General features: G+C 39.6%; 1 protein-coding gene across 4 annotated transcripts in view; it reads left to right on the top strand.

The window, feature by feature from the left end:
• The window catches only part of Dock4 (dedicator of cytokinesis 4), a 400837-nt gene that overhangs the window by 205933 nt on the left and 179725 nt on the right, over positions 1 to 15179 (top strand). For all 4 annotated transcript variants that reach the window (XM_076941952.1, XM_076941953.1, XM_034514331.2 and 1 more), the window contains exon 8: positions 615 to 766. In XM_076941952.1, coding sequence (XP_076798067.1) covers positions 615 to 766 — 152 coding nt within the window. The remainder of the gene's footprint in view (positions 1 to 614; positions 767 to 15179) is intronic.

The raw sequence follows: 15179 nt of genomic DNA, 5'->3' as shown, positions 1-15179 counted from the left end.
CTGAAATCTTGTATACACAATGCTAAGCAAGTGCTCTACCATTGGGCAGCAACATAAATACTCTCTAACATACAATTCTAACATACATACATATATCTAACACACACAAATACACACACATACACACACACACACACACACTTATGGACAGAATGGTTGTGGAGAGAGGGAGAAGGGAAGGTCTTATCAAGTTGCCCAGTGTGATCTTGAAGTCTGTAGGCAGGTTAGTCCTAAACTTGAAACCTTCCTCCCTCCACCTCCCAAGCTGCTGGGATTTCAAGCAGCGTTACCAAGCCAGCTCTCTTGTCTGTTCTCTAGGATGACTGGTTTGGTCTCATCCTGCAAGTTGATTAAGATCACAAAAATCCTTTGAACTTCCTCCTTTCTGAATCTATACCATGAGTTTATATCTCCTTAACATTAAAAATTTAAAGGAAATCTTAATGCAATAGCCTTGATGAAGCTCGAAGAAAATTTGAAATTTAGATTAGATACTGAGTGTAGCATGAACAAAAATTGTTTCATAGGCAGTCTCCAGCACTCCAAGGCATTGTGGCATTATTTTCTTCAGTCCATGCTGATGTGTTTTTCCTGGTGGGGTGGGTATCGTTCAGATGGAACATCGACATCGGAAGAAAGACACCCCCGTGCAGGCCAGCAGTCACCACCTCTTTGTCCAGATGAAGAGCCTCATGTGTTCCAACCTGGGAGAGGAGCTGGAGGTCATCTTCTCGCTCTTTGACAGTAAAGAGAATCGCCCAATCAGGTAATGCCATATGGACACAGGACGTGAGTTCTTTGTTGTAACTATGGTGAATTTGCATATTAGATGCTTTCAGATACTTTTTTTTTTTAATCTACTAGCCTCAGTTCATTGTATAAAACTCTTGAGTTTTTTATTTATCTACCCTCTAGATGTTTCCATTAAGGTTGGATAGATTTGAGGATTCTAGAAATCAAAAGATCTATAGAATTCTATGTGGCCTCAGTACCAAGCTTGCTTTTGTTTTAGTCACTTTGTGGTGATAATGCCAAGAAAGTAAAAAATTCTCTACAGTATAATGTTAACTTATAGAAATCAGCATGTTTTCTCTTTCAGTTTTTCTGTAAAGAGTAGCATTGATCTTCTGGTGTCTGGATCAATGGTATCGAGGAAGAACTTTGCAGACACTCCTGTTGAAGCAGCAGAGCTACGAAATAGCACAAACTTTGTGCTTCTCTCAGTGCTCTGACTCTTACCCATCATGGTTCTCTGTGGCAAGCTTTTCATTATAAGTTTTGGTTTTCTGGGGTGTTAGGAATCAATTCCCAGGTCTTGTGCCTGCTAAGTGACTCCCTATCAATCAGTGTTCTCCCTAGCCCAGACTTTTAATGGTTTGGAAAAGACTTAGAGTGGATGCTTTGTGTACCCAGCCAAGCATTTGAACTCTTCCTGAGACTTTAAGAGAACTATATTTACTTTCAATGGAAGCGTAAAGTACTTTATGTTTTAAATGAAGGTTTCACATTAAATTATGAATTAGGATGGAATTTCTCAAGCACACATAATGATCCATTTGTACAGAGCTTTTAGAGTACTTAATAAAATAGCAAGAGTCTTCAGCCGCTCCCAGCCACACACACCGACTCATAAATGTAGTAATCTAGGAGTATTTCCCTCTTTTTTCTGGGAAATATGTGTGAAGTTTTTATTTTAATGCACTTGTAACAGTAACACATGATGGATAACTCATGAATGAGTTTTGTAATGACATGAGGAAGAATCAAGCGGGAAGCCCTCCATACTCTGCTTCCTGACTGGGCCACATGTATCTCCCATCTCTCAAATTCAACTTCTAGGAATTTGAACAGTGTTGGGTTTGATTGTTTACCTTCCTGGGGCTAACACAGAGAACACAGTGATCAAACTGCGAGTAATGCAGAGCCATATGTCCCCTCCTGAAGAGGTACAAAATACAGACATCTTAATACTGGCCTTAATGTGACACAGCTACTGTGAACTTTAACCTTTTTTTTTTTTTTTTTTTTTTTTTTTTTTTTTTTTTTTTTTTTATCTTGGAACTCAAAACAGTTCTTGCTTCCTTCAGTCTATGGTTGCATCTTCTCAAAATTGCAAATGTAAACTGTGCTTTTTAGGGCCTTGTGAGAATCCTGGTTTTGTTTTTGTTGCTGTGATAAACAGCATCACCAAAAGCAGCTTGGGCTAGAAAGGGCTTATCTGGCTTTTGGGTTACAGTCCATCATCAAAGGATGCCAAAGCAAGGGTGCAAGAGGTACATGGCGGTTGGAAATGAAGCAGAGCCCAGGGGCTACTGACTTGTGTCCCTCTGGCTTGTTCAGCTCCTTTTTCAAAGGGCCCCAGTCTACCTGCCAAGGATGGTACAGTCCACAGCAGTCTGGGCTCTCCATCAATTACCAATTAAGAAAATGTCCTCTAGACTTGCCCACAGGTCAGTCTGACTGAGACAGTTCCTCAACTGAGCTTTCCTCTCCCCGGGTGACTCTAGTTTGTGTCACCTTGACAAAAACAATCAGCACAATGAGTTTCTGTCACCAGGCATTTAAATGTCATCATTTATTATCATCGATAATACTAATACTGAAACCAGCATGAGGCTCCAGAAGTAATCTAGTCTATAGAAATTGGTTTCTGAAACCGAATCCTTTGAGAGGATTCTTTTAAAACACTTTCCATATGTTTATTCATGGGGCATGCCATGGCCCATGTGGAGATCAGAAAACAGGTTGTGTGGTTTATGCACTCCTTAATTTTGTCTTGTACAATGTGGGTCCCTAGAAGAGAATCAGGATATTGAGCTTAGCAGTGAGTTTCCTGCTGAGCCCTACGTCATCCCAAAGAGTGTGACATTATTGTATATGTTTCTACATGATATCTGGGGGTCATTCACATGTCATGGCACAAGTGCGAAGTCAGAGGACAGCTTTGTGAAATTAGCTGTCTCCTTCCATGTTTACATACCTTCCAGGGGTCACACTTGGGTCACCAGGTTTGTACAGCAAGTGTTCTTACTGCTGACCAATCTCAGCAGCTCCTCCTAGAGGATCTGAAGGGATGTGAGGTAGTGTCAGCTGCTCCTCTCTTCCAAGGATAAAAAGCTGAGATTCTGACCTCACAGGCATCCAGTGTGAAGGGAGCCAGCATGTGTTATCACCTTCCTAGTTCATCTACCAAAAATGTGAAGTGCGTAACATCCCCTGAGTACCAACCAAGGCAGATGTTCTTGAGTTTTTAAGTCCCTTAATCATCATTTGACTGAAGCTTTGTTTAAAAAAACCTGGTTTTGGGTTTTTAAACAGTTATTGAATCTGCCTGAAGATGGCCCAGGAGATTGAGACTCTGATCATGGTATGGACCCTCCTTAGTGTAAAGCTCAGAAAGGAGGCAGGCATGTTCTAACAGCATCTGGTTAGCATATGCCTACCTTACATCAGCAGTCATCGTTCAGGTTTGCTCTCCTCAGCCTCTTGGATAGCACACGAGCCCATAGAGCCTAGTGATCATTGGAAATTACAGACTATTCTTTTAAGTCTAATACAACCTTTACATAACTTCTTTCTATCAAAGATAATCATTTGTCCAAAAAATGAGTTTGCCACATTGTTTCACATAAGCAAAAAAATTTTTAGAGAGCATTTATCTGGCTGGAAGTTTGATTTCTTTATGCCACAAGGAATACCTGGGGAAGGCAGGGAGAAAGAGTGCTCTCTACACCTTTGGTATCTTATTTTATTTATGGAGCAAACACCTATGTGATGCTTTTTATATGTCAAACACTATTCTAAGTTCTTTTAAAAATATTTCCTAGAGGCAGGTGGATTTCTGAGTTCAAGGCCAGCCTGGTCTACCGAGTGAGTTCCAGGACAGCCAGGGCTATACAGAGAAACCCTGTCTCGAAAAACCAAAAAAAAAAAAAAAAAAAAAAAAAAAAAAAAATATTTCCTGACTTAGTTCTCACAACTATTCTATGAGGTACATATTACTGATATTCCTTTGTTTCTAGAGGATGCAGCCTATAGACCTTGCCCAAAGTCAAGTGAAGCTGGTACAGGGTAGGCTGTATAGGAATCAATATTTCCCACCCCTCCTCCATAGTCCTTATCTGTAATATTTATTTATAATGTGCTGTGTTCTTCCCCAATCATTTTTGATTACTATTAAATGTTCAGGGGATCTACATAAGGCTCATCCTTTTAAGATCTAGGATGGGAGGAACTTGAGCTTTGAAGACTGAACAGGAAGGATCAAGTAATGGGGAAGAGGCCACACTGAAGCAGAGGGGAAATCACTGATGGCCCTCGGGCCCCTTAGGAGAGGAGCATCCGGAAACAGACTTGAGTTTGCAAATGGGAGATTAGCCATGAGAAAGGAAGAGCCCAGGGTGTGGTTGTGAGCTGTTTGAACCTTAGGATGGGCCTATGAAAGGGAACTGGCAGTTTATGCTACTGGGTCCCCTGTAGCTGGAACTTAAATGGCTCTTGCACCATGTGGGATACAAAGAATCATAGTGTGGTGCACATAGGTGCAACTATATATCAGTGCTTATCTTCCCTTCAAACATGGTGCTTCCGCCGCATCAGAGAGTAAACAATCCTGTCCAGTGAACTTCACTCTCTAGCCAGCCAGTCTAGCTGAAATAGTCAGCTTCAGTCAGAGACTCTGTTATATGTTTGATTGTGAGCCTTGACTTGGTGGTTGTTGTGTAACATTTGTTCTTTTGTTTTTCTGGCATATTCTAAGTCCTAATTAATTAACACTGTACTTTTGTCTTGGGACTAATTCCTTCCTTTACTTTTGACTCAGCAGAGCATTTGATCTGAGTACCACCCATTGGTCCCTGGCTACTGCAAGGCTGCTCATATACATGAGTGGCTGGCAGGGGCTTTTAAGTGAGAAACTAGCAGCAGGGTGTGCTTAATCCTAGTAATTGCATAGATAAAGTTTACTTTCTGCTGCTGCTTCCTTTTTCACATACTTTTCTAAAGTTAGATATTTTTTTTCCTACTATCATGCAGTTAAACCCATTTTTCTTGAAAGGTTTCATTTCCATAGAAGCTTTTTTTTTTTGCCTACAGTTATGCTTTCTTCAGTCCAATTCTGTCATTTGAGAGAGAGAGAGAGAGGGAGAGAGAGAGAGAGAGAGAGAACTGAATACAGTAGGTAAAGCACAGGCAGTTTAAAAGTCCAGATCCTCACTCAACTGTAAAGTGGCTATGACTTTCTCTCTGTCTGAGAGAGACATACATCACCTGTGTCTTGTATACCCTTTCAGTGTGGCCACACTCTGAGGTTAGAAAATCTGGGTAGAAATCCTGACTTTGCTACATCAGCCTGGGCATGTAACTGCACATCTCTTATAGCTGTTAACTAATAGGACTTAATGAAGATAACAGTGCTTCCTGGCAGGATTTCTTGAATGCTAAATGCACAGCACGTTGCTCAGTACCCACAAGTTTATCAGTGGGTCCTGGCTATAAGGAGGAGGGTTTCTGAACCCAAAGAGGAAGTATATATTACCTTAGCGAGATGTATGTGGTGGTTACTCTTGCATTCTTGCAGAAATCACACATTCCAAGAAATTGGTGATGCTTTAGTTATGTTATTGCAGTATCTTAAAGTTTTGAGAGACCTACTAGCAAAAGGGTAATATGAAGTCCATATTACATTAGCCGGGAGTGCTCAAGAAAGGGGGATCAGAAGCCTGAAGGGGGATTACACCCTGAAACACCTCAGTGGGAACAGGAATAAGGAAGTTGGGAATCCTGTGTCCCGATGAGGAGAGTCATATGAAATTGCTTTCATAGCTTCCAATAACCCTGCTCAGAGGCATACATAATATAAGAGCTTGTTTTGCTCAGCTTAGGAGAAAGTGATACTATTTTTATCTGTGTATAGTACTCTATAGTAAGGTTAATAGAGCCTTTACAGGTTTTAATTCCTCATGTCTGTGCTAGATGTCTTATTTGATGCATAACTTGAAGCTTAGCATGGCCTGATCATATAAGTTCACTATCTACATTTTTACATAATTGAGAAATATTCAGTGTTTTGACTTTGACAGATTGTTGGCCTAGGTCTGTTTCTGTAATTTCATATTACAATACTCACTAAAGATTGTAAGCTTTCCAAAGCAAAGAAAAGCCGTGTAAGGAAAAGGGCCCAGCCAGACTAGCAAGGGGCACAGTGCACAGAGTTTAATAGGTAGAGGAGGCATTCAGAGGCCCTTCTTGAATTGTGGCAGCGGCAGCCGTTCTATCAGGCCCAGAGCATTTCCTGCCGTGTCTAGACATGTTGGCACAGATTCACTGTGGGTGTCTGTCCAGCAGTGACCCATAGAGACCTTCCCCGGGGCCTCTTGTTGACAAGCACAACTGCTTCACACCTCCCTCCTCTCCATCATTTGATTGTTGCAGCAGGTGCGTGGGAATTGATGTTGTTGTCACCTCCGAGTTAATCACATCTGTGGTTTATCTTTCATGTGTTCACTCTTGTGTTGTGCATGAAAAAAAAAAAAAAAATGGCCCACAAATACTGGTTGCCCTTAATGGTGGTGATTTTAAGGAAGTGGCTAGAGCAGAGGTAGGGCAGGAGGGGGATGCAAAAAATTGAGCAAGGAAAAGGCTTTGTCTAAATCTAGAAGATACTGTGGATCACGGAACCACTCTGCTTTTTTATAGCATTTTGTGATAAGAACATAATGCCAATTATTTAACTTTAGCAAATGACTAGAAAAACTAGAGTTGTGGAAAAGCAGAAGCTCACAGGGTGCATGAACTTGAGTAGGCTCCTCTTTTGCTCTGCACTTATGCAGACAGCTTGACTCTCTGAAGTACTGGAATATTTATTTTACAAGGTGAGCAGCAAGCCCACTTCTCCCTGACCCTGCCTTTTAAATCAGGAGCAGGTTAGTGAGCCTCCCCTCACTAGTATCATGGTTGTCTCTGTCTTTCTTCATGAACTCCCAGGTTGCTTCCTGTAGGGCATTCAGAATAATCTCGTTTTCCTGGATTCTGTATGGGATAAGCCTCTGTCACACAAAGTAAGCACTTCACAAGATGTCTTTAACATTCAGTGCCATTTATTTTGAAAAAGGATTTGACATTGACAAAGGAATGATCAACGGTGTGCCTCTCTACCCTCTCATTGTCTTTATGTTCTCAGCACCTTGCCGAGGACTTGATACAGGTGTGTGTGTGTGTGTGTGTGTGTGTGTGTGTGTGTGTGTGTTTGTAGTGATGCAGTTAAAGGAAGCTTTTAAGTTTTGCTTTCCTGTTGAGGAAAAGCATTAAAAGATCATGCCATTAGTCCCTTAATCTTTGCTATCATCCTTCCCCTCCAGGAATGGGGTGGGGATGTGCTGCTTAATAAGAGAACCAGAGTGCTAAGTGCATCGGTAAGAGTTGTTTCATGTTTCACTGTGCTCATCAGAGTTGTGCTCTCAGACCTGTCTCTAGGGAGCCATCATTTGCAAACACTGTCATGCTGAAAATAAAAGTACATACAAATAATCAGATAAAGGCCTGGGGTTACCCCCTAAGCGTTTGGAAGTTTGGGATTATGAGTTAAGTTAAGCAAGGTGTGTCTATTTTATGTCACTTAGGCATGTGCAGTCATTGAAGCCTGCTCATTGATGCGTTTTGTCAGCCAGCACTTAAGTGCCTCCTAAGGCCAAATGCTTACCTAGAGAAGGCATAATGAAAAATACATCCTCCCAGACCCCCTATTCTACTCAGGTTCAAAATGTTGACAAAATTAAGGATAGTTTCCATGTCATGCCTTTATATAGTATGGTATATAAGGGTATGGTAGTCAGTATGCATTTTGTTGGTTTGTCTGGTTTTTTTGAGTTGTCTCACTATGTAGTCCTAGTTAGCCTGGAGCTTGCCATGTAGACCAGACTGGCCTCGAACTCCTACTGATCTTCTTGCCTCTGCCTCCAGAGTACTGGGATTATAGCCAAGTGCCACCACTGGATTTAATATTCACCAATAAACAAATAAAAAACAAAAACTTAATCCGTAAAGAAAAATCCCTCAGAACATTTTTCTGAGATTAAAAAAAAAATACATGAAAGATTTATTTATTGATACTAAGAGCTTGGATTTCATGGATTTTTATTTAATCATTCTGTTTTCATTTACAGTTACATTCTTAACTTTTATTTTTCATTTGTTTTTAAATGCCTACTCCACCCCAAAATGTAGAGAGCTTTGGTTTACTCGTGTTTAACATTTCTTATTAAAAATGGTCTCCTGACAAAGAGACAGCATTTCACAAAGTCCGAATGACCACCATGTATAGATCAGATTGACTTCTCCCTCACAGAACATCAAGGATACAGTGTTTGCAGTGATCAGATTCTGTGAATCCCGTGAAGAATTAGCCTGAGACACTCTTCCCTCATGCAGATCAACATGCTTTGTGACCCTGTTCTTGGTGACCTGCCCCTACCCACTCTACTTCTGCATCCTCTGCACAGAAGAAGCTTGTTTTCCTATTAATCTTTTAACACTAATTCTCTAGAGAAAGACTGAAGTCTGTGCTTCCCCACCCCCCAACCCATTCATTCTTAGTCAGAATTCAAAATAGGTCTAGTGATGGCCTTTCTATACAGGTATGATTATTATACCTTTTAAAATCCCCCCCCCCCCAACAACTTCATTATCTCCCCATCTCCTGTCTGTTTCTTGCTGGCCCCATGTTTCTCCTCAGGTAGTACCATCTGCTGCTTTCATTTCACATGGATTCCATATTCTCCTTCCCTCTTCTCTTAGTGTCTAGATTTTTGTTTCCTGACTTACATATAGAGAGACATGCACACACTTGGACACATTTCTATCCCCACTTACCTTTCAATTCTGCAAATGAGATATAACTATGGTAAACTGAGTCTGTTACTTTATTAACGTAGCATTCTACCACTTCCTCTGTTTGTGGACATGGAGGCGAGTTCTGTGTCCTTACTATTGTGACTAGTGCAGAAATAAACATGGCAGTGCGATTTTCTCTAACTTAAAGGCCGGTAGCGGTATGGCTAGGCCATGGCATTTACACGTTTAATATTTTGAAAACCTTTATACTGATTTCCACAGTGGCTTTACCAATTTATATTGGCCCCATCAGTGTATCTGGGTTCCTCTTCTTTCCCTGAATCCTCGCTATCACTGGTCGTCATTTCTTCCTTATTGACCTTCTGACTAGTATGAGATAGAATCTTAAAGCAATTTTAGTACACGTTTTACCAATGGCTAAAGGTGTTGGGGAAAATTTCATTTGAGAAACTCTGTTCAGTTTGTTAGCTCATCTATTATTGAGTAATTTGAGGTTTTTTGGCATATAGCTCTTTATGTACTCTAGATATCAGTTCCCTGATAGATGCATAGTGGACAAAGACTTTTTTTTTTCTCCTGTTGTATAGGCCATCTCTTTAGTCTGGTGATCCCTTTTTTTCACTACTTAAATGTCACAAAATCCCATTAGACAATTCTGGTGTTGTTATGATGTTGAAATCCTTTTCAGAGTATGCTTGATACATATTTCCTAGGTCATTTAATTATACAGCATTTATCTTTCTAAGAATTTCCTCAGGGAAATTCGGGGATTTTGAAATTAGAGTCATTGCTATGTGTCAGGCAGCCAGAATTATCATCATCATCATCATTTGTAACAGTTTCTTGAGGTTTCAAAGATTGATTATTTATTTATATATGGATGTTCTGTCTGCATATACATCTGTAATCAGAAGAGGGCATCAGATCTGATGCCACTACAGTGATAGATGGTTGTAAGCCATCATGTAGGAACTGGGAATTGAACTCAGGACCTCTGGTAGAATAGCCAGTGCTCTTAACCACTGAGCCATCTCTCTAGCCCCGTAACTGTTTCTTTAGTTTGGTAATTGTGCAGGTGCTATGAAACAGTAGACATGTGATTGTTTGCTTATCCCTTTAAGAGAGTTGTATTCCTCTTACCATTAAAATTTTTTGTCTTAGAGAGTTTTGTTTCATTTTTCTTATTTTCCAAAGAAAACAGCATAAGGTAGTTTCAGATTGTGCTAAGAGCTAAAAAATGACTGACTTTGATAGTCAAAATTTGTAGTGATCTTAGCTGTAATTTAAAAAACGTAGCTTCTCATGTGACATTCAGCTGAATCCTTTAAACTGACAAAGCTATCAGATGGTTTGGTCAGTCTCTTTGTAGCAGACATTTATACAGAATCTAGCCTTGGATAGTAACAAAAAGAGTCTGTTGCTTTTTTAGGTAAGTGACTGTGCTTTGCAGTCTGTCTCCGTGGGCTTCCTGTTTCCGTTTCTTTTACTCAAAGGGTCACATGATCATAATGCTACTTTAGTTTTAAAATTAGTACACTAATGACCTTATCCAGTAAGACTTTTAAAGAAATGCTCTGTCATTAGTGTTGGTCTTGTGGTTGAGGAAGAAAAAGGGAAAGTCTTTGGCCATGAGATAGCTTTGTTACCTGTTTGGGGCCACTTAAGATGGCTATAAAAAATAAAAATTAGAATTGGTTAAGACCTGAGCTTAGGACTCCTTACTATAACTAGACCGTAATCATGGAGAAATGTTTTCAGCCACCCATCCTAGTAAGTCAGGATCTCCTTGTTAGGAATTGGACATTGCAGGAGAAAGTAGTAACTAGGCAGATGAGGGGCTTCCAGAGAAGGTTAACGGGTCCCTTCTCTGTCCATTGGCAGTCATTCTCTTGGGATACAGTATCTCCCCAGCCTTCATCTACTCATGAGAACTAGATCACAGGGTCCAGAAGGTACCTCAGGGCAGCTTCCACACCTCCTGCCCACTTTCCACAGTGACCTGAGGTAGCACCAGCATTACCTCAGCCTGTTAGGACTTTGTTTAAGCTTTTCCATTTCAAGGCTTCCCCATTGAAGAAAGGGATACAGTTATAGCACTCTGCATGGTATTGGGCTCGAGTGGGGTACTTTTTTCTCAGCCATTTGGTATAGACCTCTGTAACAGAAGACAAACTAAGGGAGAAGATGGATGGGTTGGCATACATTAATTCACTTGGAGGCAGAAAGAAGCAGGAGCATCATGAGTGTGAGGACCGCTTGGGCAGTTCTAGGACAGCAGGGCAAAACAATGTCTCAAAAAGGATGATGATGACGGAGGAGGAGGAGAAGGAGGAGGAGGAGGAGGAGGAGGAGGAGGAGGAGGAGGAGGAGGAGGAGGAGGAGGAGGAGGAGGAGGAGGAGGAGGAGGAGGAGATGATGATGATGGTGATGACAACGATGACTTAGTCTATACATGGGAGATAGCCAGGGAATGAGTAAATCTCAGAGGTGGTTTTGAATTCCAGGTTATACAGCATATTCTCAAACAGCGCATTTTAAGATAAGAGACTAAACAAAGGCAGGTATTGAGTTTCTAAGGGGCAACAATGTATGGGAAGGCAAATAAATGGCAAAGGGTAGGTAATAAAGGTGGTTGAGGTGGCACATCTGCCTCTGCCTCTAGGCCCATAAAGGCCAACTGTGGTCTTCCTTGGTGAATACTGTTCTCCCAGGTAGAAGAGTAGGCGGGTACCTTTTGAGAGTGTCCTGATTTTAGGCAGAGTGAGGAAGGACAGAGCTTTCTGTGTTCCCTGCTTCTTAACTGTCTTTATTGTGGCAAACCTTCTGCCAGGTTGGATTATTTTGGTGTAGCATAGTCTAGCGTCTTAGAAAACATCACTAGAAGCATTTTCCACTGTTAGTCAAAAGCATTTGAGATAAAGAGGAGACGCCGGTAAGACTTGCTGACACTTGCCTTTCATTGCATTCTAGATAGAGACGTTAATGCTCATTCCATTGAGCTCTGCCATTGATGCTCGCACTGTTGACCTTTGGCACTACTGCCCACACTGTTGGGCTCTGCCACTGCCCATCTCAGTGCTCCTACCATTTTGTCCTCAGCTTCTGGTGCCTCATATCTCCATCCTAGAGGATAAGCATTAACTGTCACCTGACACTACAATGCTAAACTTAAGACATTAAGAATTTTCAAAGATGCTATGTTAAATTTTGGTTTAATTTTGCTAGGGTTGGTTTGGATGACTATAAAAGATGGGGCTATTGTTTGCTCTTATTTTCCCAATTAGCTTATAAAAATATGGCCCTTTAAATGTGTATTCTACTTTATTATTGTTAACTTTCAGGTTGTAAATAAGTTTCAAGTGGTAGAACTACCCAAACTTTTTAAAAAGTATTCTTTGTAATTTTTTATAGATTAATTAACTCATGAACCATTTGGTTCAAACCGAGATGTTAATCACTCCCTGTATTTTGATAAAATTGAGTTGTGTGACTTTGACATGAATTAAATTCTCCAATCAATTTGATTATTATGTGAGAGGTGACTTAGATTGATAATATGAATCCATGTTGGGAAATACTAAATTGCCTTATAAAGTATAAATCTTTTTGAAATATAAGAATATATGTCATATAAAAATATCAGAATCCCTGGCATTGGTCTTTAGAATGTTTAATTCCTTGTTCTTTGAATGGAGCATTCTATATAGGGATAGTCTACTAGAAGGACCACTTATGCTATTTCTCAAAGGACCTTCTCAGATCTGACCTGGTGGCCTCCTGGACCTACAGCCTTTGTAACCAAAGGATCCTGATTCAGAGTGGTTGAAGAAAACAGTAGAAGGCAGGAACACCCACAGAGAAAGGAAGAGGTGTCATAGTCATTTCAAGCCCTCAGTGTGCTTCTCATGGCATATTGTGTCAGCATAAGGACATCTTTACTAAAGTATATTGTTGAGATGCCCTTTCTGTTTGTTGTGGTCTCACTTAGGACCTCAAAATTCAGTAGCTCACCTGAGCAGGCAATCATAGATATAACCTTCACAAACATGAGTCATTTTCTGGCTTAATTTTTTTTTTAGCTTTATTTATTTTCAAGTATTTTTAAATTTTACTGATAGTCCTTAAAACATTTATTCCTTGTAGCACAGTCTTGCTCTTCTTTGTCAATTCCTGAACTACTCTGTTTTCAAACACAGGGTACTACTGTGGCTATAAGCCAAGACTCTCCAGTCAGATGCTGGATGTTAAGATTGCTCCATCCTTGACTATCCATGAACCATTGGACAGCTTGTCCCATTTCTCAGGGCCCAGCTCTCTCATGTATCAGACAGGGATGGCAATGCTTCTTATCCTGCAGTGCAGTTGTGGGAATTAAATGAAATCTTTGTAAAGCCTAAATTATAGAGTCTGGCACAAAGTACATAGTTTCCTTCATTACTTTTCTTCAAGCACCTGCCATGGATGCTTATTTATACTCCTCCTTCATTGTCTTGGTTTTTTTTTTTTCATATCCTTGTTAGAAGGTAGATTGTAAATAATAAATAACTATGGTTTGTTCTTTATTTCCAAGGAAAGAATTAAGTCGATAGAATTTATAGTCATAGTTTATAATGGCTTGCATATAGAATTCAGGTGATTTTAAATTTCCCCGGTAGTGAAGTTCTTGCTCGAGGAGAATACAGCAGCACATATTAAGTCAAATAATGATTTTTTTCTCTACTTATAATATATCATCCAGTATTTCTGGTATTATTTCCAGTATTCCTGACATATTCTTTTGTTTTTAGGAAGAAAGCATTAGAAAACATGTCATTGTAGAATTTTTATTATTATTTTTTGAATTATGTTTACCTTTTAAACACTATATCACACTATGTTTTCTTTATCTCAATTAGTGTAATAAAGATATAGAATGTACATGAGGACAGGAGTAAGTGAAGTGATGCAGAATTCAGAGCTACCATGCACTAATTGGTCATGAAGGTAACTCTTGACAACTGGTCATGAAGTACCATCAATTGAACTGTTGCTAGAAAATTCTATATGCATTCCTACTGTAAATTTACTTCCCAAGCCTTTTAGGGAAAAAGGAAATGTTGGGAAGTGATTAAAGCTTCCAGCTTTAATTTTCTTTGTTTTTAGTTTTGTTTTGCCTTAGAAGGTTGCTTAGCTTGCCAGGCATGGTGGTGGATGCTATTAATCCCAACACTCAAGAGGCAGAGGCAAATCTCTGTGGGTTTGAGGCCAGCCTGATCTACAAAGCAAGTTTTAGGACAGCCAGGGCAGTTACACAGAAAAACCCTGTCTTGAAAAAAAAAAAACAAAACAACAAAATCCAAATAAACTAAAGGTTGTTTAGTCTAATCAAGAACTGCCACATCACTGGTAGAAGCTGAAGGTGTATATGTTGCTAACTATAAACCTATATTCTAGTTGCTCGTACTTTAATAAGTTTGACACCCAAACTTCTGAGGCAGAAAGGAATGGAAGTTCCTTCACGAGGCATGCTCATCTTCTAATGAGATGCTTATGAGTTTACAAACTACTAATCATTCTTCTCTCACACTTCCTAGAGAATTACAGTAGAAGCTTGCCTGAGACAGCGTGGCAGAAATCCATTTGTGTGGCCAATAACCTTTATATGAGACTGTCTCGACACTGTCAGATGTGCTAGAACGAACTGGCTTTGGCTTGTTTGGTTTCTATCCTGGCTCAGAAAACATATGTTATGATAATCTCTAAATGTGAGAGTAGGGAATTATAGTTCAAAGACTCTGAATTGCATTACTGAAGGCCGTTTTGGTTTTGTTTTTTTTTTTTTTTTCTAAAACTATTTGCCGAGTAAGTAGTCACTGTATCACTAAAGCTGAAAGGAAACTGATTTTGTAAAACAGCACCATGTCATAAATGAATAGACTATCTTTTATTGGACATGGAGATTTTGTCTGGTTTTTAATAAATTGCAAATGACTTATTGCTTCATAGTATCCATTTGAACCTATTTTTATCTTCCCTCTAAGGCATGCTTAAGCTGAAGGATATGTTGCTGGCTTAGTATGTATTGATGTTCTTTCTGGAGCAGGATATGATATAGTGTAATACTTGCATAATCAGGATTCTGTCTAGACCGGTAAAATTAAATAGTGACAGGGTAAAAAGAATCTCTTTCTGAAACAGAATCCTTTAGATTTTTTTTATCCAAATACTGATGAAACTTACAGATATTGAATATTTTTTAATAACAGTATTAAAGTTGAGGTTTTAATATGTAAAATGTCTGATATTTTCGTAGTAGTTTTATTTATTTTTCAATAGATAAATCATAAGAT

This window comes from Arvicanthis niloticus, chromosome 11 (genome assembly GCF_011762505.2).
Source record: "Arvicanthis niloticus isolate mArvNil1 chromosome 11, mArvNil1.pat.X, whole genome shotgun sequence".
Lineage (NCBI taxonomy): Eukaryota > Metazoa > Chordata > Mammalia > Rodentia > Muridae > Arvicanthis > Arvicanthis niloticus.
The sequence above is the reverse complement of the archived record's forward strand: the minus strand, read 5'-3'. Positions and strand labels throughout refer to the sequence as shown.